The sequence below is a fragment of the Pan troglodytes genome, chromosome 3 (assembly GCF_028858775.2).
Source record: "Pan troglodytes isolate AG18354 chromosome 3, NHGRI_mPanTro3-v2.0_pri, whole genome shotgun sequence".
In the NCBI taxonomy this organism is placed as follows: domain Eukaryota; kingdom Metazoa; phylum Chordata; class Mammalia; order Primates; family Hominidae; genus Pan; species Pan troglodytes.
In genome coordinates, this window is record NC_072401.2 from 104,260,223 (window position 1) to 104,282,723 (window position 22,501).

The 22,501-nt window shown below is 36.3% G+C and overlaps 1 protein-coding gene across 13 annotated transcripts in view; it reads right to left on the reverse strand.

The window, feature by feature from the left end:
• The window catches only part of UBE2D3 (ubiquitin conjugating enzyme E2 D3), a 73,158-nt gene that overhangs the window by 1,574 nt on the left and 49,083 nt on the right, over window positions 1-22,501 (reverse strand). For 6 of the 13 annotated variants that reach the window (XM_016951942.4, XM_016951940.4, XM_016951941.4 and 3 more), the window contains 6 exons: window positions 12,248-12,311; window positions 12,128-12,159; window positions 5,024-5,101; window positions 3,917-4,022; window positions 1,865-1,958; window positions 1,384-1,433 (listed from right to left, as the gene is read on the reverse strand). In XM_016951942.4, coding sequence (XP_016807431.1) covers window positions 1,385-1,433; window positions 1,865-1,958; window positions 3,917-4,022; window positions 5,024-5,101; window positions 12,128-12,159; window positions 12,248-12,311 — 423 coding nt within the window. In that variant the 3' untranslated portion in view covers window position 1,384. Of the gene's footprint in view, window positions 1-1,383; window positions 1,434-1,864; window positions 1,959-3,916; window positions 4,023-5,023; window positions 5,102-12,127; window positions 12,160-12,247; window positions 12,312-17,443; window positions 17,799-22,501 lie in introns of all 13 variants that reach the window. The other 7 variants (XM_016951937.4, XM_063808982.1, XM_016951944.4 and 4 more) reach the window with 2 other exon arrangements.

Consider the following 22,501-nt stretch of genomic DNA (forward strand, 5'->3'; position numbering starts at 1 on the left):
ATCATCTCCAGACTCATCATGAAGTCATCTCTAATGACTATGATTAGAATAAAAGCCAACAAGGGAGAAATAGCACTGGTACTCAAAGCAATGTGGGAAATGAGAGCCTGATGCTCTGAAAGTAGTATTTTAAAAACTAAGAAAGCAGCACTGAAAATTGGGAGGCTAACAAAAATCAAAAGACCCTTTCTTTCTCTACCACCGAGCTCATGCTCTAATTTTAACGTGAAGACATTTTTACAGTTCATTATGGACAAATGTTAAAATAGTATACACTTTCTATCCATCCACAGAAATTTCCACCAAGGCCAGAACTAGGCTTTTACTAAAACAATTTTATCTGAATCCTAGAGTTTGGGAAATTACTTGGTCCTGGATATTACAAGAAAAAATGGCTTTGGGACTTAGGTAGAGGCAGAAGGGGAAGATGACACTGGGCAGAATGACAAAGGGCAGTAATTTTCAAAAGGGGTGTGTGTGTGAGTGGTTGTGTTCATCAGAATCACGTGTTACTTTTAATAAGTGTGGTAACTGAGGCTAATAAGCACCACTGAGACCTGTTGAGTACAACAAGGGCATCTTCGTTTAAAAAGATCAACAGGTAATTCACACACAAGCAAGGTTATTACTCAGGAAGACTACTAACATTGATAAATACTATCAGCTTCCCCCTGGATTATACTCATGCCATAGACTACTTACAACAACAAAAAACAGTGATAACCTTAAGAAATGAATATATATATATATATGCGCACAGGAGAATTTTTACATTGTTTAAATATTAACTAGCTTTATTTCAAACCAAGAACCAAATATGGTTCAACAACTTTCCTAAACTTTTAAAAAAGTTCTTTCTACCAATTCATTGTCATCTCCTAAGGATACTCTCTCAAAAAGCCAGCACTTTAAAACAAAGGCTTTATTTAGCATACAGGGAGCCACAAAGTACAGCTGACGCTAATGCATGCTTGTCAGTAATGAACATTTAGTTTAGATGCTTAGGCTTTAAAGTGTTTTTCCCTTACATTACTATCTCCTGGCAAAATTTGAACTAAACCACCACATTCTGTATAGGATTGGTACAAAGTCTCAAGCTAAAATTTAAACACCATGATAGTTTGAAAAAAAAAAGATACTACATAAATTCCCATTTCTTACTAGTGCTATTGTAACTGCTTTGCCATGCAATACTTTCAAGCAATAACGGCTACCAGATATCTACTTTCACGTTAAACAGAGACCAAGCAGTTAAATGTACAGTTTTCAGAAGACTGCCATATTTGTTACCTTTTGTTAGTTAATACAGTGCCTTAACGCATGCAGCACTCAAGTGCTGGCAGTACCATGAATAAGCGCACCATAGAGTGCAGATCCTCTTACCCTACAACATAGCGTATTTCTCTGTCCACTCTCTTGCTAACCTATTGTACCTAATTGAACAAGTACACTTAGCATTAATTATAACATATGAAAGTTATAATGGTTAAGCTGAACATAAATATAATTCAAATATTTGAGAAATTTAGACCAAATTTTTACAATAGTACTAACATTTTTTGGAAAAACATGCTTGGGGTAAAGAAAAATTTGCTTTCTTCCCCAGAAGTTGAGAATAAAGTGATACTGTTTAACACGCTAGGAAAAAAAAAAAAAACAATAAAACATTTTAGAGGGGAGCATTCACTGTCACATAAGCTAAAGCCTAGTTAAGTTTTTTTAAATAACCACATTTCAATAGCTTTCTCCATACTTTAACTATTATCTTACTAAATATCAAGTCTTCTTGGCACTGTCACAAGCAAAGTATAAGCCTAACTCATTAAGTAAAACCACTTTTATAATAACTTTTTAACATACTTACTTATCTCTGTCTGTTTTATAGATCCGTGCAATCTCTGGCACTAGGGGGTCATCTGGGTTTGGATCACATAGCAGTGAACAAATGGATAAAAGAACTGCAAGAAAACAAAAACATCTGTTACCCAGTTTCAGGAGTTTGGATAAATAAATTTTTCTAAACCGTGTATTACAAAACTCAATCCTCAAAAGACTTTTATTAGTTTGTATCTCTATCTCAATGGACACAGTTTTACAGAGATTTTGTTTCACAGAAGACAAGCTCCTGGTAAGTAAGAAGTGCTAAAAACAGGGTTTTGTGGCATCAAATTCACTGCAGACTAGCCATAAAAATAGTTTCTAAGATAGGCAACTGATGCCATATTAATATATATATTTTAAATAGGCATAAATGATATTAGAACTTGAGTTTCTTGGTACTCTGTGGCTGGGGGGGGTGGATTTTAGCAAGAATATGCAGGTAACACTCATGCCATATTCATAGCCGTTAGGCATGACGAAAAATCCATTCTTAGCCGTTGTCTTGGCAATTTCTGAGAAAAACCCTCAAGTGCTCCACTAAATGTCTCCTTGAACTTGTAAGCAAGAAACCATATTCCCAAGAGTACTAGTTAAATACAATGCCAAAATCTCTTTAGTACTAAGTGAGTCATCAGCTCTAGTTTTTACCTTAACCAGTTCAACATACTGATGTATAAGATGTCAAGCATTAAGGAACACAGATCGCATTCACTTTGAGTGCCTGCTATGTGCCAGTCACCATATATGGTGGTGCTGTTATAAAATGTTAAGATATAAATGCTTGAAATGGTTCTGACCGATTTTTTTTTTTAAAAAAGCAATAGTATAAAAAAGACAACACTGTCACATATTTATTGACTACAGCAAATTTAATTTCAAACCCCAAATACAGCAGAATATAAAATTACCTAATATAGGAGACTTGGCTATACAATAACTCACAGAAAAAAGGTAGCTTCAGTTGTGACTGCTAGTTTAATAAGTTAGCAAAGTATGGCTGCCAAAAAAGTAAGTTGCTTTAACGACAAAACAATTCCAATTCAATCTGCCCTTACAAAAACAGTTTTCAGTGTTACTGTACACTCCCAGCAGTAGTAGAAAAACTTGGAAACTGATATTTAGGTATGGAGCATGATTTGAAAAGAAATTAGAAAGCATCCAAGAAGGTGAAAAACAGGTGTAAAATTTTAAAAACACTCGAATTATGGCAGCATCTGCCTAAGTTGTTTCTTTTTCTCCCTTAAGTGATTCTACTCAATAAAGTTTGGGAAATGCTACTGCTACAGTCTCTCTCCATGCGATTCAAGTGCAGTATATACACATACGAAACTTTTATACAATGCCTTGCCTTTTGAAAAAGCTATTTTGTACTTACTGAACTCATAAAATCAAAAAACAATTAATGGTGAAATAGTGTTAATTATTACAACTTCACCTGGGATATTCATGCAGAGACTGGAAAACTTGTTACATATAACGTAACAGATGCCTATTAAGAGACCAGAATTGATCTACAGATCTTTCGAAGATTATATAATTTTAGACTGTCATTAGGTAGAAACAACCTATCATGGTTACATAAAACATGACTGAAGATTTGTCTAAAAATTAACCCAGGAAAGCAAAATCAGAATTTTCCTAGAGTGGAAACCTCAGGATTCAAAAGCTCTATTAAGTTTTAGGTATATCATACCATTCTTGGTAAAAAGGCCGCAAGTTAGTGTGAGATGTCCAAGTGGTTTGGGATTGAAAAATACAGAAGTCTATTAAAATAAATTTTGCTATTATAAGATGAGATGAAGGTAACTCATTAGGCAAATAATGCCTACTCACCACAATTTGAATTTTAACAGCTTCTCACAAAGTATCTTTAATCAACACCACTAAAAGAACAAAAATTATAAAAATAACTTTATTGCTTCCCCATCTCTTACCAAAAAGCTGCCATAATAAAATACTCAGATAAGTAGATCTAAGAATGAAGCTTTATTAGACAATGATAACAGCTTAAGATTATTTCACTAGAAACATTTACCTTTAGAAATTGTTAAAGCAGGCGACCACTGTGATCTTAGAATATCGAGACAAATGCTGCCATTACTGTTAATATTTGGATGATAAATTCTTGTTGTAAATGCAACCTAAAACAAAAACTTTTAAGTATTTTATTCAAATAAAAACAAACATCTTTTAAAGCAAAACTTAAAATAATCAAGCCACAATGTTAAAAATGTCATCTATTAGCATAGAAGTTCTAAATATTATAGAAACTGATTTTTACAATCTGACCATAACCCCCTGCCTCCTCTTTTTACAACAGAAACCTAAACTTTTGGATAAAAATTTCATTACTCATATGATGTAAAGTTCTAAAGGTTACTGTGGCCCTACCATATCATGAATCAAAGGGCAATTTAAAGGTATTTAACACATTCATTTATAAAAGCCCTAACTTTTGGATGTAACCAAAATTTGTAGACCATCTCATTTAAAGTTTCATTAAGTTATACAGGTACACCTGAGTCTGCATTTCCACCGTACATAAAACATAAACGTGAATCACAAAAATGGAAACCATCACATTGCACCTATAACATTACTAGAGATTGTTATAGTGACATGTTTATGACCTTTGTATATTACCTTTTCTAGTTATTCATACAGGTTGAATTTATGTTAATGACTGAAAAATGAAGGATAATATGCTTTTAATACCTATAAACCAGTGCACTAAGCAACTCTAAGTTTTCACAAATTTACACTTACGTATACAAAACTATAAGCATAATAAGCATATGCTGTAACAATACGTGCAAATATAAATTGAAGTTGGACATTTGATGCTTACAAGACAACAAAAGCCCAAAAATCAGAATCTGTGTAACAATAATACAGATGAGGGCGGAAGCTTCCACATGGTCTGAATCTTGCAACATTAAAGAAAAGGCAAACCTTATTCCTATTTACAAAGCTCAAACTGAGGTCTAGCTCTTTAAACCAAAGGTTAAGAGTCAGCATCTATACATCAGTGCAATTCAACATATATATACAGCCTACACAGAACCCTATCTTCCAAGAATGCTCTATTCCTTTGAAATAAAGCATAAATTTATACTAACAGATTTTGAGGGGAAATACTTGCCTTAGGTGGTTTGAAGGGGTAGTCTGTAGGAAAATGAATTGTCAAAAAGAATACACCGCCTTGATATGGGCTGTCATTCTGTAAAAAGAAAAGTATGCTTAACTCAAATTTAAAATATTATTGCTAAATATTCTGTAACATTTGTTTCCAAGCATTTCTCTAACAATGAACCCAAATCACCTATTTACACTGCAATAAATAATCTATTCCATGAAAATTCAGTCTATAGTAATAGAAAAAAACTAAAAACTTATACAGTAATAAACCCTAATTTACCTAGTCATTTTACACGTCACCAAAATGTTTTTTTAAAAAGTTATCCAGAAACGCAAGTATTCTAGATCTCAATTCTCAAAAGAAAAATTACAACACAGCAATAAAGCCTACATAATCATGTTTCGGAATAATCTGTAAATAAAATTTTACACATGTAGATTATTTCTTCCAATAGCCAGATGTGTACAAATGGCTTTACAACAGTCCATTCTGCCCACTGGCAAACCAAATGTTAGCTATTCCAGGTAACTAACACACACCACCTTCAAGAGGAGAACAGAGAAAAGCCTGAGCTTCTCATTTTAATCAATACCAGAAAATACATGCATTGTCCCTATTTTATGCATGAGAAAAATGAGGCTTAAAGAACTTAGTCTAGTGTACAAATGGTAAATGATAGAACCAAGATTCAAACACAAGTCTTTTGAAGACCACTTAATGATCAAAGATACTGACCTACTCAGGAATTTAAAGTTAAAATGTGGAATGCCTAACTGCCTCTGGGTATGCAAAGAACCAATCCGAAGACATGTTTTAAAACTTACATGAACTGGGTTTTTACCAACACTGACTCCCCTCTATTAGAAAGGCTTTGTATATACAGCTATATATGAGCCTTTCACTATGCCCATTCTGGATGTCAGGCACATAAAAAACAGGCCTGACACTAACACAGCTCATCTAATTCCTACCCTTCTGTAAAATAAATAAACATTAATTCAATTAATCTAACCCCTTGCTATATACTGTATGTGTTAAGGGATCCAAAGAACAATTTTTTTATCTTGATGAGCTTACACTGATAGATATGTAAAGTAATGCAATGAAATGTTATAGGCATCATGAAATATGAACAAGGGACACGAGTTCAAAGAAGAAAGGTCAATTTATTAATGAAGAATCAGGTTCAAAGAAATATACAACTAGTAAATGGAAGAACTTTTATTTATTTGAGACGGAGTCTCACTCTGTCGCTCAGGCTTAAGCGCAGTGGCACTATCTCAGCTCACTGCAACCTCTGCCTCCTGGGTTCAAGCAACTCTCCTGCCTCAGCCTCCCAAGTAGCTGGGATTACACATATGCACCACCACACCCAGCTAATTTTTGTATTTTTAGTAGAGACTGAGTTTCGCCATGTTGGCCAGGCTAGTCTTGCGGCCTCCTGACCTTGTGATCCACCCATCTCGGCCTCCCAAAATGTGCTGATTATAGGCGTGAGCTACTGTACCCAGCCAGAGCTTATTTAAAGTGAGTCCTTCTCCATCTCCCAAGTCTTCCCCCTTTTTTTTTTGTAGGGGTGGAGGGCGGGGGGAATGGGAACGGGAAGGGGGACAAACAAGACGCAGAATATCATCTTGCTGTTTGTTGCCCAAGCTCGAGTAAAATGGTGCAACCTCAGCTCACTGCAAGCGCCGCCTCCCAGGTTCAAGAGATTCTCCTGCTTCAGCTGCCTCAGTAGCTTGGATTACAGGTGTGCACCAACGTGCCCAGCTAATTTTTTATTTTTAGTAGAGATGGGGCTTCACCATGTTGGCTGAACTCTAACTCCTGACCCCAGGTGATCCGCCTGCCTCAGCCTCCCAAAGTGCTGGGATTACAGGTACCAGCCACCGTGCCCAGTCCTTTTTCATATTTTCTACAAAATATGGAACTAGAAAAACACTCAGGTCACTTAGAATGTGACCTGAGTTTATTAGATTAACATGTCTTTGTTAAATAGTTATATTAATTTTGAATAGATGCTTCAAATAGCATATACTTTCACCTGATCCAATACTATACAAGATATGTTTTTTCTGTGTAAAATTAACAATTTAAAGGTAATCCCAAACATTAAAGTTGTTTTTGTTTTTTTTGACACAGGGTCTTGCTCTGTCGCCCAGACTGGAGTGCAGTGGCACGATCTTGGCTCACTGCAACCCTCTGCGCCTCCTGGGATCAGGTGATTCTCCCACCTCAGCCTCCTGAGTAGCTGGAACTACAGGAGTGAACCACCACAGTTGGCTAATTTTTTTTGTCTTTTTAGTAGAGACGGAGTTTTTTTTGTCTTTTTAGTTGAGAGGCTGGTCTCAAACTGCTGAGCTCCAGTGATCCACCCACCATGGCCTCCCAAAGTGTTGGGATTACAGTCGTGAGCCACCATGCCCGGCCCCAAACATTGAAGTTTTAATAACCTAATTCCAGAAATTCTTTGTAAGCTTTCATTTCAATTTTCATAAAATCAAATGCTGTCTATGACTGCTTCTGAATAAAGGCAATCTGCTGATGGGATTTAGGCAAAGCCAAATTTCGTTTCGTTTGTTCAAAAAAAGAACTTTATAAAGAAGGCAAAATATTTCAATGTTACAATTTAACACTAAAGTTCTGCCATGCCAAAAGAGGAAGAAGTATGAGGTTCAGAGATAATGAAACTAGGCCATATAAAAAATTGAGACCCTATGATATTTAAATTCTATTATGAATCAGCAGCAAACTACACCAAAAAGAAACAAAATCCCCAAAGAATAAGGAACACTGTGATCAGCAAATCGACTCAAATCTTACAAGTCCAGAATTTATATTAGATTTTTTCAGAAACCTTCTACTTCTTTTGCTCTCATCAGTGCAAAGTTGCTCCCTCACAGTGCCTCAGCTCTTCTGTGGCAATAAAACGTTGGTATTCTTTTTTTTTTTTTTTTTTTAAAGTGGTGCTGTCGCCCAGGCTGGAGTGCAGTGGTGTGATCTCGGCTCACTGCAACCTCCACCTCCCAGGTTCAAGTAAATTCTCGGGCCTCAGCCTCCAAAGAAGCTGGAATTACAGGCATGTGCCACTACACCCAGCTAAAAATGCTGGTATTCTTATAGGTTGATTTTCTACTCTTAACTGCTGACCCATAAAAATTTGAGTTGCAAAATATATCTCTGGTCAGTTATTCATTCCAGGGCATATATTCAAATGCCTACTGATATTTCTACTTGGATATCTCATGTCATGTGTCCAAAACTGAAACTCGTCTCAATCCCTTTTTTCCTGTTTATTAATAGCAAGCCATAACTGAAAGCCATAAAAAAGGATCTCATCATCAACTTCTTCCTCTCTTATCTCAGAATCAAGATAGTTGTCAAGTAAGATCTTTAAAATTTCTTGAATTAGCTTCTCCTTTATGCCCACTGTCACTACCATCTTAGTTCACGATGTTATCTTCAGCCTAGATTATGCCAATAGCTTACTAATGATTATCCCTCCATCCTAATGATAAAGTGGTCTTTTAAAAATGTTACTCCCCTGCTTGAAATCTATGATAGTTTTTAAGAGAATTCCAACTCCTAAGTACATACGGTGCTTTATGATCTGGGTGCCCATCTAGTTTCATCTTCTGTCTCTTCTATAGAACATGTTCTCTACTGCACATAAAATATTATATGGATAACATATCTTTTTCTCTTCCCTACTTGGAATATTCTTCCTTATAATATAGCCCTTCCTTTGTCTTATCTGCTCCCTACCCTTCTTTTATACCTCTTTAAGCACATAGTTACCATTATCCACCCATATATCTAACATTTACTTATATTTCTCTTTTATTAGACTACAAAGCTCCTCAACGAGTAAGGTAAAGGTGGAAAAAGTCTTCAGGTATCAGTAACCTATGTGGGAAATGACATAATACACTTGAAAAAAAAGTTGAAAAAATAATCCTTATGGACCAAATAAAATAGTACCTATGGACCAATTATTTTAATTCAGATAGTTTTTCTGGTTGATTATGCTCAGGCTGCCAAAGGTTACATTTTTCAGATACTTTCACATTTTTCACAGGTACTCTCTTCTACATCTCTGTCATAGATTAGGTGGGAGTTAGTGTTGTTCTCTAAATCCATTTTTTCTGGATTTCCAATAAAAAAAAAATTTAAGCAAGTAAATATCAGAGGCAATAGGTAAGGAAGTCAATTTCTTCTAATTGCATCAATTCTTGTTGGAAACTAACCTTAATACAGTACCCCACGCCTCCCTCCCCAAAAAAAACCACGCACACAAAAAACTAGCAATGCTGTCATTTCTTTCAAAGGTTTAGTTTTTAGTCAATAGTTGTGCTTCCGAAGTAGCTTACCTTCAGAAAGAATAAGCCAGTACATATGATTATTAAAGCCAAGCAATTTTGCTGCATAACTAATGATCTAAAGGATTTCCCAACAACTCACTAAAATCAAAGTTACTCTACTGAAACTCAAAATTAGATGGTATATTCCCTACAAAGTCAGGAATCTTCAGTTCTGTGGCACTGGCACCACTTTAAGGGACCTAACTAGTAGTCCAAAGCAAAAGTGACATTGTTAACTGTCCAGTTCTCCCACTAAATCTGTAATTTATGGGTTGCTTTGGGTCACAACTGCTTGCTACATAGAGCAACCATACTCACAAAATAAGCTACTATTTATCTTATACAGTGATGCTTTGTCACAAAGAAGTATTGAGAAGCCAAAAGAACAAAATGAGTTGTTTCATTGGTGCACTCCACAGTAAGCATATAGTTAACTATTTAAAGCTGGCATCTAAATTATGTGCTTACTTATGTACAAGACAATACCCGTACTTTGGGTGGATTTTTATAATCTTTGACTCCTTCTTGAAATTTACCCAACCAACAGTGAGAACTAACCTTTTTAACTGAAAACATATTTCAGTGAGTACTGCTACCAAAGCAAAACCCAGCAGTTGTGGTTAATCAGGTTAATATTTAAATGGTTCTGAAAATCACATGCTTCTGTTTGTAAAAGCAGAAAACTGCTAGTCATTATATTAAAAGGTTGCTGAAAAAGTTCAGCAAGGAATAGCCATCACCTGAAATATATATTTAAAAAATGAAAAAAGGTAAATGTTTTCTGAAAATAACAGCAAATTAAGTAAACTGCTAAAAAATCTGTCAGAATAAGCAACACCATTCTCTAAAAAAATTACTACCATACACTCATCATTCATGTTTCCTTTTGATTGTCTATAGGTATGTTCCTTGCCTTTTGGGAAAAACTAGTGTGTTGTTCAAAATAACAAAGCCTAAACTGTCAAGCAGAAAAACCAACTAGTTTTAAAGAGTTAGTTTATTCTGCACACCATCCAATTAGAAGTTTTAATTACCAACACTTCTGTGCTTTCTTAGTATTGACAATTTTTATAATGAAACTATCAACTACACTCTGAATCAAAGATGAGCTTTATTTTAAGGCATTTTATAGCATTCTTTGAAAACTGGTAATCCAAAATGGGAAAATTCTAGAGGTTGCAAAAGCAACTGCTTTACAAAACACTAGGCAGATAATATGGAATTGACCTAGTAGGCATTGTGGTAAACACATATCCCATCTAAAAAAGGGAGGCAGCTGTCATTCCATCCCAAGCCATTACTGCTTATGGAATGTGGGCCTACTCAGAAGGCTTTTATTTGAAGACTGCCAACTTTCAAAAATATCGTGTGGGCCAAACTGGTTAACTCAACATTTAACTGCGTGTATTAAAATGAAACAATATTGCTACCAAATTAGATAAAAGTAAGTACTTTTAAAACAAAGTAACATTTAAAACAGTAAAAATAGTCCTGTAATAACGAAATGCACAATCCTGGCTTTGTAGTTATTAAAATGATCCGGACATTTCAAAGTATTAAACTTAATATTTGCACCCCTGCCATGTCTTACTTTGATTTAGTTTTTCTACCTTTAGGGAACTAACATTTTAATTACTCTAAATTAATCCTCCCTGCTACAATTTCCCATTAATTTATCCTACTCAGCACTTCATTCACCAATCACTTATTTTCCATCTTGTCACACTTCAGCACTTGTTTTAGGTATCTGTCTCCTCTAATACAGTGTAAGTTCCCTATAAGATCGACAGGGATGTTTATTATGTTCAATTTGTATCCTTATTACCTGGCACACAGTATGTACTCACATTTGAGACAGAAAAATGACTAAAGTTAGAATCAGAATTACTAAATAAATACTTGTTGATTCGACTCATCTACTAACTCTAAGAGCATTTTTTCCTTTAGAATTCTAAATATTACTTACTGACCATTATCTCACCTAGTACATTATTGCTCTTTATGTTGCTTATAAAACCACCAAAAAGGGAAGACAGTTTTCAGGAAGATACACATGTAACTTAGAAAACAAATCCTTAAGTGCCTTAGCAAGTTAAAAAAAAAAAAAAAAAGTTAAATATTTGTGTAAGATACAGTCTTACCCCAGGATGTTTTAGTGCGCTCTAATTCTCTGAAATTCTTAGATGGTATCCATAATTCTGAATATTCAATTATCCAGCATATAGTTGCTTATCTACCCAGGATAGAAAGGAATTTTGCTATATTCAAAATATCACTTTCTGCCTAAATATATTCAAATTTTGCATAAACTGAAGTTCTATAAAGAATCAAATATCAAAATACAATTAAGCTAGATTATTGGCAGCTGCAGTAACAGAATAAGATCTCTGAGTAACACAACGCATGGCAGGATCAGAGCCAGTAACTTTGTCTCTATAAATAACAGGAAGTTCCATGACAATGCTTTACACAGTGCTATGTAGAAAAACTGAACTGAGATACAGAGATGTTTGGTAGGTCATAGAGATGGCTATACTCTAGAACGTGAACACAGGGATAGACACAAAGTACACGTAGCAAATGACTAACTCATTGTGTTTTTTCTTTCAAATGCAGTACAACTATGGAATATCCAAAATAGAATTAACTATATGATAAAATAAACCTACAGACCAAGTTAAAAATTACAACCAAATCAATGCTGGATTTTCACTTAAAACTAAATTTAAAAATTCTTAATACTTACAGGTCCCATAATTGTGGCTTGCCAATGAAACACTAGAAAAAGAAAAAAAACTCTGGTTATCTAAAAATGCACAAGCTTAAAAAAAAATTAGGCATAAAAATCAACTTGCAAGTTACTTACTATCATCCCCAACTGGACCTGCAGAACATTGTGCTGGAGGGTCACGGGCCAAATCACTAAGTTCCTACACCAAGACAGAAAATGGGTGAGTCACATAAGCTTAATTTAAGAAAACAAGCAAGTGAGTCCACTGCTTTCAGTTACTTTCACCCTATTTTTAAAGGCACACTCCATCACAATTCACATAAATAATATATTCCATTAGGAGAGAGAAAACATGCCTGAACATATGCTGAGACAATCATCTTAGCTAGAGTTCGTAAAAATATATATGCACACACATTGATACAAAATTTTTTATTTACATAAAAGCTGATCTCTTACAAACCGAAATAGCTATAATTAGATATTCTCATAGTTTAAGAGCTTAGACCAGAGACAGCTCAACATTCACGTTATTTGTTGAACTTCCAAGACCACTTTCAGAGGCCCTCAACTGTCTTAAATTCTTTGTTCTTCCTGAACCATCCTTCCTCCCCAACCCACTAACTCTATTTTCTACCTGAAAACAAACCAAAAAAACTCTCATGGGGCTAAGTACCTTTTTTGTTTTCTAATCTCCTTATTCTCTCAACTCAACCTTTTTTTTTTTAAACTCAGCATCCATTTTTAACTATTGAATTTTTTTTTTTTTTTTTTGAGACGGAGTCTCCAGGCTGCAGTGCAGTGGCGCAATCTGGGGTCACTGCAAGCTCCACCTCCCAGGTTCACGCCATTCTCCTGCCTCAGGTGCCCGCCACCATGCCAGGCTAATTTTTTGTATTTCTTAGTAGAGACGGGATTTCACTGTGTTAACCAGGATGGGTCTCGATCTCCTGACCTTGTGATTGAAATTCTGACCCTGAAGAGCGTACTTCTGTAAGTAGAAAGAAGTTTGCTCTTAACATATAGTCTGCACAATTCAATATGAACGTTTTATTTCCAACAAGTATGTAGTTCACTGTTCCATGACTTGTGCATAACAATATGAATTATCTACTATGAAAATATAGTTTATTAGAATATTTTTAAGATGGTACAGCTCCACCTTACCAATGATATAACCAATGTCTAATAATCACAAGTTAAAAAAAAAGACAATAAATAGAACCAATGTTAATACATTACTGCCTTCAACATTTTCAAACTAACAGTTTCTCTGAAGTTTAGTCTATGGCATAAGTCAGTACACCCATTAAGTCTAGGGACTACTATATCTTCTATATCCCCTTTCGCATATAAACATGGAAATAACACAGAAGGGTAAGGTTTGGGATTCCATTTGAACAGCAGAAGACCACTAGGTACGTGGCTCATGCCTGTAATCCTAACACCCTGGGAGGCAAAGACAGGGATCCCTTGAGCCCAGGAGTTTGACTGAGACCAGCCTGAACAACAAAGGGAGACCCCCGTCTCTTCGAAAATGTTAGCTAGGCATGGTGGTGCATGCCTGGGGTCCTAGCTACTCAGAAGACTGAGGTGGGAGGATCACTTGAGCCCAACAAGTCAAGGCTGCAGTGAGCTGTGATCATGCCACTGCACTCCAGTCTGGGCAACAGAGCTGTCTGAGACAGAAAAAAACCACAAAACCCTGTCTCAGAAACAAAAAAACAAGACCAAAAAAGCTAGACTGGGCGCAGTGGCTCACGCCCGTAATCCCAGCACTTTGGGAGGCTGAGAAGGGTGGATCACCTAAGGTCAGGAGTTCAAGACCAGTGCTGCTAACATGGTAAAACCCCATCTCTACTAACATCACAAAAATTAGCCACGCATAGTGGCACACGCCTGCAATCCCAGCTACTCGGGAGGCTGATGCAGGAGAATCACTTGAACCTGGGAGGTAGAGGCTGCAGATCGCGCCACGTCACTCCAGCCTGGGGAAGAGTGAGACTGTCTCAAAAACAACAAAAAAACCCCCCAGAAAAGCTGAACGTACTCATATACAAAAGACCAAGTACTAGAAAGCAAAAGAAAGGATGCCTAAATAAAAAAGATACAATAGAGAAGCAGAGGCGAGAGGACAGCTTGAGCGCAGGAGTTCGAGACCAGCTTGGATAACATAGTGAGACCCCCATTCTCCATAAAAAGAAAAAAAAAATTACGATAAAGCCAGTATCAACTGTCTACCACAATATCAATGCATCCGTGTATAACTACAAAACATTAATCTTCTTTTGGTCTACTAGAACAACGTATTCCCTATAACTACAGGAATTTAAAAATGGAAACAGATTTTCAAAGTGGGTACATGCACTTTTTTTCCTCAACTGTGATCTTTTGCCTTCCTGTGCAAAATCGAGGACACAAAATGCAGAATTTTCAGTATAAGCTCTCTCAGAAGGGTGCAGGGAATGGGAAGAAGAGCTACAAATCTTAATTTAACAAGGCATAGTGGCATGTGCCTGTAGTCCCAGCTACTTGGAAGGCTGAGGCAGGATTAAGCCCAGGTGTTTCAGGTTTTTGTGTGTTAAATGATCATGCTGGTGGATAGCCACTGCACTCTAGCTTGGACAACAACGTTTAATGCCTATTTTATACTGGCTTCAGATGATTATTTTCATTCACTACATCGAATTTAAACACAGTGACAAATTTATGTAAGGGTCCCACTATGGCACTGACTTGGTTGGGGGAAATAAATGAGTCCTCTAAATTTTGTTCATTTTGTTAAATCCACTGGAAATCTTTAAAATAGGCTCTCAACAAACTGAGGGGCCAGAACAAAAAACAACCCAGCTTCCAAGTCTTTTAGAAAATTAGAATCATTGAATATATAGCTTGAAAAATCAGATAATGTTGACATCTTTCCCTGCAAAACTGAGGAACTGAACAAATCAAACAATGTATGCACCAACAGTACACAAGCCTATATCTGTGCTTTAAATATTTCAATTTGTGGGAAAGCTCTTTCAATGGAGCTGCTATTTTTATTGGCTAAGTTTGTATTCTGTAGCAGCATGGAATAAAATTGAAATTTCGAGAAACACTGAAAAAGAAAAGAGACTACATAAAGTGTTTTCGTCTTATTAAAAAAGAATTGAGACTTTGTCCCATTTAACAGGATTTGCTCTAAGCTTTTAAGACACCTTAGCTCCCAGAGGGCATTTTGCCATTTAAAAAATTATAGTATTATAGACTACAGTCAATGGGGGTTATTAATTTAAACCTTATTAACCTCAAAAGTGCTACTTTCAACAAGATTAAAGTAAGACTATTAGAGATATTAGCAAAACAGCACTGAGAAACAGGGCTAGGAAACTAGAGTACACAAATACGGACTAAGAATAATTGTACTACCTTTAAAAATGTTAAGATGATCAACACAAAGTTTTAACTGCTCTAATAGTATCTTTTTTAAAAAATGAAGTTTTGATTAAAGTTGTTTAGTTAAAAGTCCACCAATCCTCTCCCCTTTTAAAAAAGTGATGGGAATCTCACTATGTTGCCCAGGCTGGACTACAGTGGCTATTCACAGGCGGAATCACAATCATAAGGCACTACAGCCCAGAACTCCTGGGCTCAAGGGATCCTCTTGCCTCAGCCTCTTAAGCAGCTGGAGTTGCAGGTACGCATCACTATGTACAGCAATTTGTTGAACAATAAATGTACATTTTTAATTGTAAAATTAAACAATGAATTTTGTTGATTGACTCCATGTGGGAAGAAAAGGTGACGCTAAGATTTTTGGCCTGAGCAAAGCATGAGATTGGCATTAAGTAAAATGGTCAACTTACAGGTGAAGCTTGTGGGCAGATGTAGAGATAAAGTAAGTAAAATAGGATAATGTAAGTAAAGACTCAATTCGAAAAGTATATATAGAAGTTGAGAACAGGCTGGGAACAAATACAAAGTATCATTAATAAACAAATGATGTTTATAGCCATTCAACTTGGTGAGAGCACTCCTGGAACAGAAGGTCCTAGGAGTGAACACTGGACTAATTTAACGCTAAGAAAGGGAACCTTGGCCAGTAACCTGAAAAGTTAAAAAGAAATAAAGAATGTGAAGAAAGGCTTTGTCACAATAAACAACACTGCAGGAAAATTAAGAGGCAAATATTTGCCTCTTATATTCAAAATACACTTCAGAAAATGGCCAGTTGTTCGGGAATGGTCAGTCTAGATTAATGCCATAAAACAAACAACAAAAATAGAGTAGACAAGGAGAATTGTCCTGATATGCTGTGCCAATTCACTTTTGAAACTCATCACAACTATTTACAAGGTTGCCAGAGATCCCAAGATTCACAATTTTAAGACTGTATATCACACACCCTTTATATGCTTGTCTGTATAGATATACCCTCATGTCTTCCACATATTCAGAAATGGAAGACAATTCATTCCAAATACTATTGATTCTGATCAGTGGGAATTACAGAAATTCATATCGCAGTTCAACAATTTGTAAAAGAAACGACATGGCTTTTGGCCTTCAAAAAATTGTAACAAAATATTAACTGAACCAAATCAGTAGTTCAGAAGCTTTTTTTTTTTTTTTTTGCAACTTAAATTATCCACTATTAAGAAAATGACTTTTTTTTTGAGATGGAGTCTCCCTCTGTCATCCAGGCTGGAGTGCAGTGGTGTGATCTTGGTTCACTGCAACCTCCTCCTCCCAGGTTCAAGTGACTCTCCTGCCTCAGCCTCCTGAGTAGCTGGGATTACAGGCACATGCCACCACACCTGGCTATTCTTTTTTTTTTTTTTTTTTTTTGTAGTTTTACTAGAGATGGGGTTTCACCATGGCCAGGCTGATCTCGAAATCCTGACCTCAAGTGATCCGCCTGCCTCAGCCTCCCAAAGTGCTAGGAATACAGGTGTGAACCACTGCACCAGGCCTGCAGTCTTACTTTTAATCTTACACAGGCCTACTTTTTCTCATGGTTCTCTTCTCATCTCTGAAATAGGAATCACTACCTGGCATATAATGGACTGGTACTTCACAAGCAGACCATGTGTAGACCACCCATCCTGAACCAAGATTCCTGGGCAAGGCTCTTAATTCATCTGTTACTGAACAAAAGCAAAACTGCTCCACACATGGGCCACATAATATAGCCACTTGTTTATTTAAATTTTTGACCTATGTGATAAATCCTGATGCTTAGTTGTCTAAAAATGTCTTTGTAAGCATCTGAATATACCTAATACTGAAATAAGAGTTTAAAAAGCTGACAACACAATCCAAGTTTTACATTTATTTACTCATAATTACCTCAATAAACATACTAGATTTTACATTTAATATATGTTAAAATGTCTGAACAAAAATATTTAGCGTAATTTTCTTTTTTTTGGAGATGGAGTTTCACTCTTGTCGCCCATGGTGGAGTACAACGGCACAATCTTGGCTCACTGCAACCTCTGCCTCCTGGGTTCAAGTGATTCTCCTGCCTCAGCCTTCCGAGTAACTGGAACTAGAGATGTGCGCCACCACACCCGGCTAATTTTTTGTATTTTTAGTAGAGACGGGGTTTCACCATGTTGGCCACACTGGTCTCGAACTCCTGACCTCAGGTGATCACCTTGGCCTCCCAAAGTGCTGGGATTACAGGCGTGAGCCACCGTGCCTGGCCAGAATAAATATTAAGATAAAATATTTTAATTTTAAAATAAAATTCAATGTAATCATGGTTGTTCTAAACACAATACCCAATAATGTTGGAATACTTCATTATAAATAAAACTAAAGGTCAGAAAACTATAAAGTTGACCTAGAATATAAACACCATACTACTTCAACATTACACATTTCAATTACAAAGAAAGTAAGAAAGTATTTCTTATAGAATAAATGAGTTTTCGGCACACTGATATTTATCCATCACTAAGCCTTTAAATGCTAGCATTATCATCCTTTTAGAGTGAAGGTATAATTTCAGCTAGTTAACACTGGGTTTCAGCTCTTCACTCCTGTAATTTCAGGTTCTTGTTACTCTCGTTAACATTTCTAAATGCCTTACTTTCGAAGTTCTCCATCACCAAGACATCTCTTTAGTAATGATCAAAGATATAAAATCAGCCCAATACACTTACCTACTTTAAATTCAATACAGAAAAATGACCTAAGTATTTTAACAATCAAAACAAAGGTCTTTTTTAAAGATAAAAATGCTGTTCTTATTTCATCATTTTCTTTCTTGCCATTTAAATAGTATCTAATATTACTATTTAAAGTACCACTTAGTACCCAATAGTAACAAAACCATGTACAAGCACTTACCTTTGAGCTACCAAATAATTTTTGTAACATATGCCCACAGAATGAGCAAGACAGTATCGTAGGAAAAAAAGGTGAGAAAAGAGTAAGTCATAGCAGATGCTCTTTGTAGCTAGCAGACATTTTGTCTACTCAATAAACCATCTTACTCATGAATTCCTTTTCCCTTACTCCAAATCATGTGACTGTAGTCCTGGGTCAGCCATCACTAACCAATTATTTGGATATGACTAACCACAGAATTTTGTTCCCTCAGCTGGGACCCAACTATTAGTCCATTGTCCATCCCAACCTAAGAGTTTCCAAATCAAAGGGACATTCTTCCTTCTATAATCAAGAGCTATAAGAATGTGACCCATAGCTGTTGACAGGCACGTGTCATGGACTTACATGGTAAAGTCAAAAGCTAAAGAGACCATATTCAACAGCAGCAATAACAAAGAGCTGACTTTCCATACAGATGTGCAATTTTGGTTCCTGAGGTTGTAGCTTGCTCTGGTTCCTACACCTATTCCATTCATTGTTAACTATCCCAGTTTCCTTCTAATAAATCCCTTAATCTGGATTATATTAAGGAGTTAAAAAATATATACAGCAGTAGTGAGAGACCAAATCTGAATACCAATTATGTAGATCTTATGCCACTTCAAACACAATTTAGTTTTTGAGTTTTGCTGAAAAACATGTAAGAAATCTAAATGAAGCTAAGTCTTAAAATTGAATTAGGAGTAACAAGGTTAACTTTCACACTGGAGGTTAATTTAAATGCATTTCTAAAATGAAAATGTAATGTTAATTTCACCATCAAAACATTCATTCATTCATAGGAACATTGCCTTTTTGGTGCCATGCATGTTAGATATAAAAACACCAAGATAATTAAGATAGAAATGCCTCCTCAGACTCAGCTAACAGAAAGCAGGTGCAAGACAAAACAAAAATTATACTTTAACAACCTACATGCTTAAAATAAAGGGACTCAAATGCTCTGAGAATCCTGAAAAACCAACCACTAACTTTTCCTGGGTTTAAAGGAGTGCCATTTGAGCTGGGTCTTGATGGAAAAATAAGCAGGCATTTACCAAGAACAAGGAGTAAGAGAAGCATTCTAGGTAGAGAAACTCAAAGTCAGGAGTGTCAAAGAACACAGGGCATAAAAATTTGCCAGAACAAATACTGCAGAGTTTGGTATACCAGACAGAGTACACCAGGAGAGTGGCAGATTTAGCTAAAAAGGCAGGTTATGACTTGATCTTTTAAAAGAGCCCTTGAATTTAGTCAGACTATTCCAAAGGCAATGGGAAATCACTGATGGTTTCGAACTAGAAGACAAATGAGTTTTGATTTTTAAATAACTAGCAGTCACACACCACAAGTGTTTAACTGTACTCTTATAACCACTTTACGGAAATAGAGCTCATCTTCTCTGTTTTACAGAGTCCCTTAAGAGAGGGGAAAGAAATGATTACATTCAAGCATAGAACATGTTCAGCTTTAGGATAGGTGAACTAAGTGTACCTACTAACAACTTAAAAATTTGGACTAGGGGTAAGTTTCAAAAAGGTTCCTTTCTCAACAGGGTGTCCTTGCAAAGATAATTTAATGTTTGGCAAACTGAGGGAAAAAAATTCTCAACTGCACCAAACTATTACTCAATGCTCCAGAATGAACACGATATGGAAAACTAATGTTTTCCTTAGGATTTATTTCCGCATAACCATCCACCGTTAGTCTGTATCTCATTATTCGTACGTAGTGTGAATCCAGTGCTATTTTTCAAGTTACATGGCCTGAGAAAATGATTCTATCCCACAGCAAGACTATTTACTGGACTGGAAATCAATTTCCAAGGACGCCCATACTTAGCATTTTTAAAAGTAATTTTGTCTACGATAGTCACCTAACAAAATGTTTTTAGAGCCTAAAGTTTCACAGGCTTCAGGGACAAAAACACTAAAAAATTACACAATTGAAATTTTCAGCTTATTCCTTCCTAGTAGTCTAGAGGAAGAGGAACAGTGCCAAGAACCAGAAGGAACAGCTCTCACATGGCACCTGTAAAATTTTTTTATACTGTGCTGACTACCCCTCACCTAAGGGGAACAGCATTACTCAACTATTAAGGCCACTGAAACAGGAAAATGTTTGGTTGGGGACACTGACTTACTTTAGGAATTGCTCAAGGCTCCACTCACGTTGAAGGGACACTAAGATCAAGCACATACAATCAGGGCACAACACTAAGAAACTGTACTAGCTATAAAAAGAACAAAAGGTTGGACATTTCTTTTCCACAGAGTGCTCTTTTAGGAAACTTTCTCCTTTTAGTGTCATCTTCCTCTGAGCTGCTTCTCCTCAAACTTTCTGCACACTTGGCTAGTGTGAGAATCCAGACCTTCTCACTGTAAAAAATACTTGTATTTAAAAGTCTTAAAAAACCTATAGGAAAAGAAGTCAAGGAGACCCCTCTGCCTTCTTTCTAAGCTAGGTAAATGAGACCCTCTCAAAGCTCTCACATGGTCTAGTTCGCCTCATTAGTTAAAACACTACAAAGAAATTTGAGACAGCAACAGACTTTACACAACTGAGTTGTTTGCCTATTTCCTGAAGACCTGGTGGGCACCATGGTAGAAAATAGGGCAGGATTTTTTTCACCAAAAAAATCTCTCTAAAAGGCAACCAACAGGTACAGCTTAAGCCACTGGTGAGTGTTCTCATCTAGAAGTACATGATTTAAGCAATAATGGGTTTGGTCACTATTTTTTTTTTATTCTGAAACATTCCTTACATGAGATTTTTAATACAAAGCCTGCAAATGGTTTATTTTGAGGAAGACCTTTACTGTAGTCACTATGGGATATGGGATTTAATAGTTGATTGTTGGAGATGTTAAACTATGCTTTCTGCTTCTCTATTCTCTATCTTCCTCATTCAATAAGTGGTACTAGCAGTGGTGACCAACCACAGGCTACAAAGAACAGTAGGCCAAGGTATTGAAAACATTAAAGACCTGAAAGGATGCTAGGAGAAACATAAGAATGTCCCCTCCCTTGCTGGGCGTGGTGGCTCACGCTTGTAATCCTAGCACTTTGGGAAGCCAAGGCAGGCGGATCACCTGAGGTCAGGAATTCAAGACCAGCCTGGCCAACATGGTGAAATCCCATCTCTACTAAAATATAAAAATTAGCCGGGCATGATGGCGGGTGCCTGTAATCCCAGCTACTCGAGAGGCTGAGACAGGAGAATTGCTTGAACCCAGGAGACGGTGGTTGCAGTAAGCCGCAGTTGCGCCACTGCACTCTAGCCTGGGCAGCTGACCAAGACTCCGCCTCAAAAAAAAAAAATTCCCTCCTTTCAAAGAGCTTATAAATTGGAAATACTAAAAATATTTGCAAATACTAAAAATATTTATTCACAAATATTTATGAATATTATGAATATTCATGAAGCTACAGAGCAGCCATGTTCCAGGAGCCCAATAAGTATCTGAACATTCGGTTAACTTTCTTTCAATGACAGCCAGTATCTGTTCATCAGATCAACATAACCAAAAGGTAGCATTTATGAAAACAAGGTTTTAAGTGTTAACCCTATTAAAGCGTAACGCCATAAATAACTTATTCTAGGTTTCATCCCCCCAAGGCTTGTCAAAATTCAAAAGCCTATATAGTGGCAAGGCCAAGTTCATGGATTCTACCTTTAAGACAGTAAAATTATCACCACGATGTTCCACAAATCATTTGTTATCCCAATCTCTACCATCTATTTTGCACGTCATCACACAAAGGTCATACAGAGGACAGAATGCAGTAGTATAGATACATTTCCTCTCAGCACTTTCCGGAAAACTAAAAGCTTATGCCATTACTAAAGGTTAATCTCTTGTATTCTATTTAAGAGTCTATTTCTTTCAGAACTAAAGACAAGATTTACATGACTCAAAAGACAAGATATGTATGACTGTGAATCAGCATTATAAAAACAGCCCTTGCCTCAAAAACCTATACTGAGCAACACAAAACACTGCTTTGGGGACTGGAAGAGATGATAAAA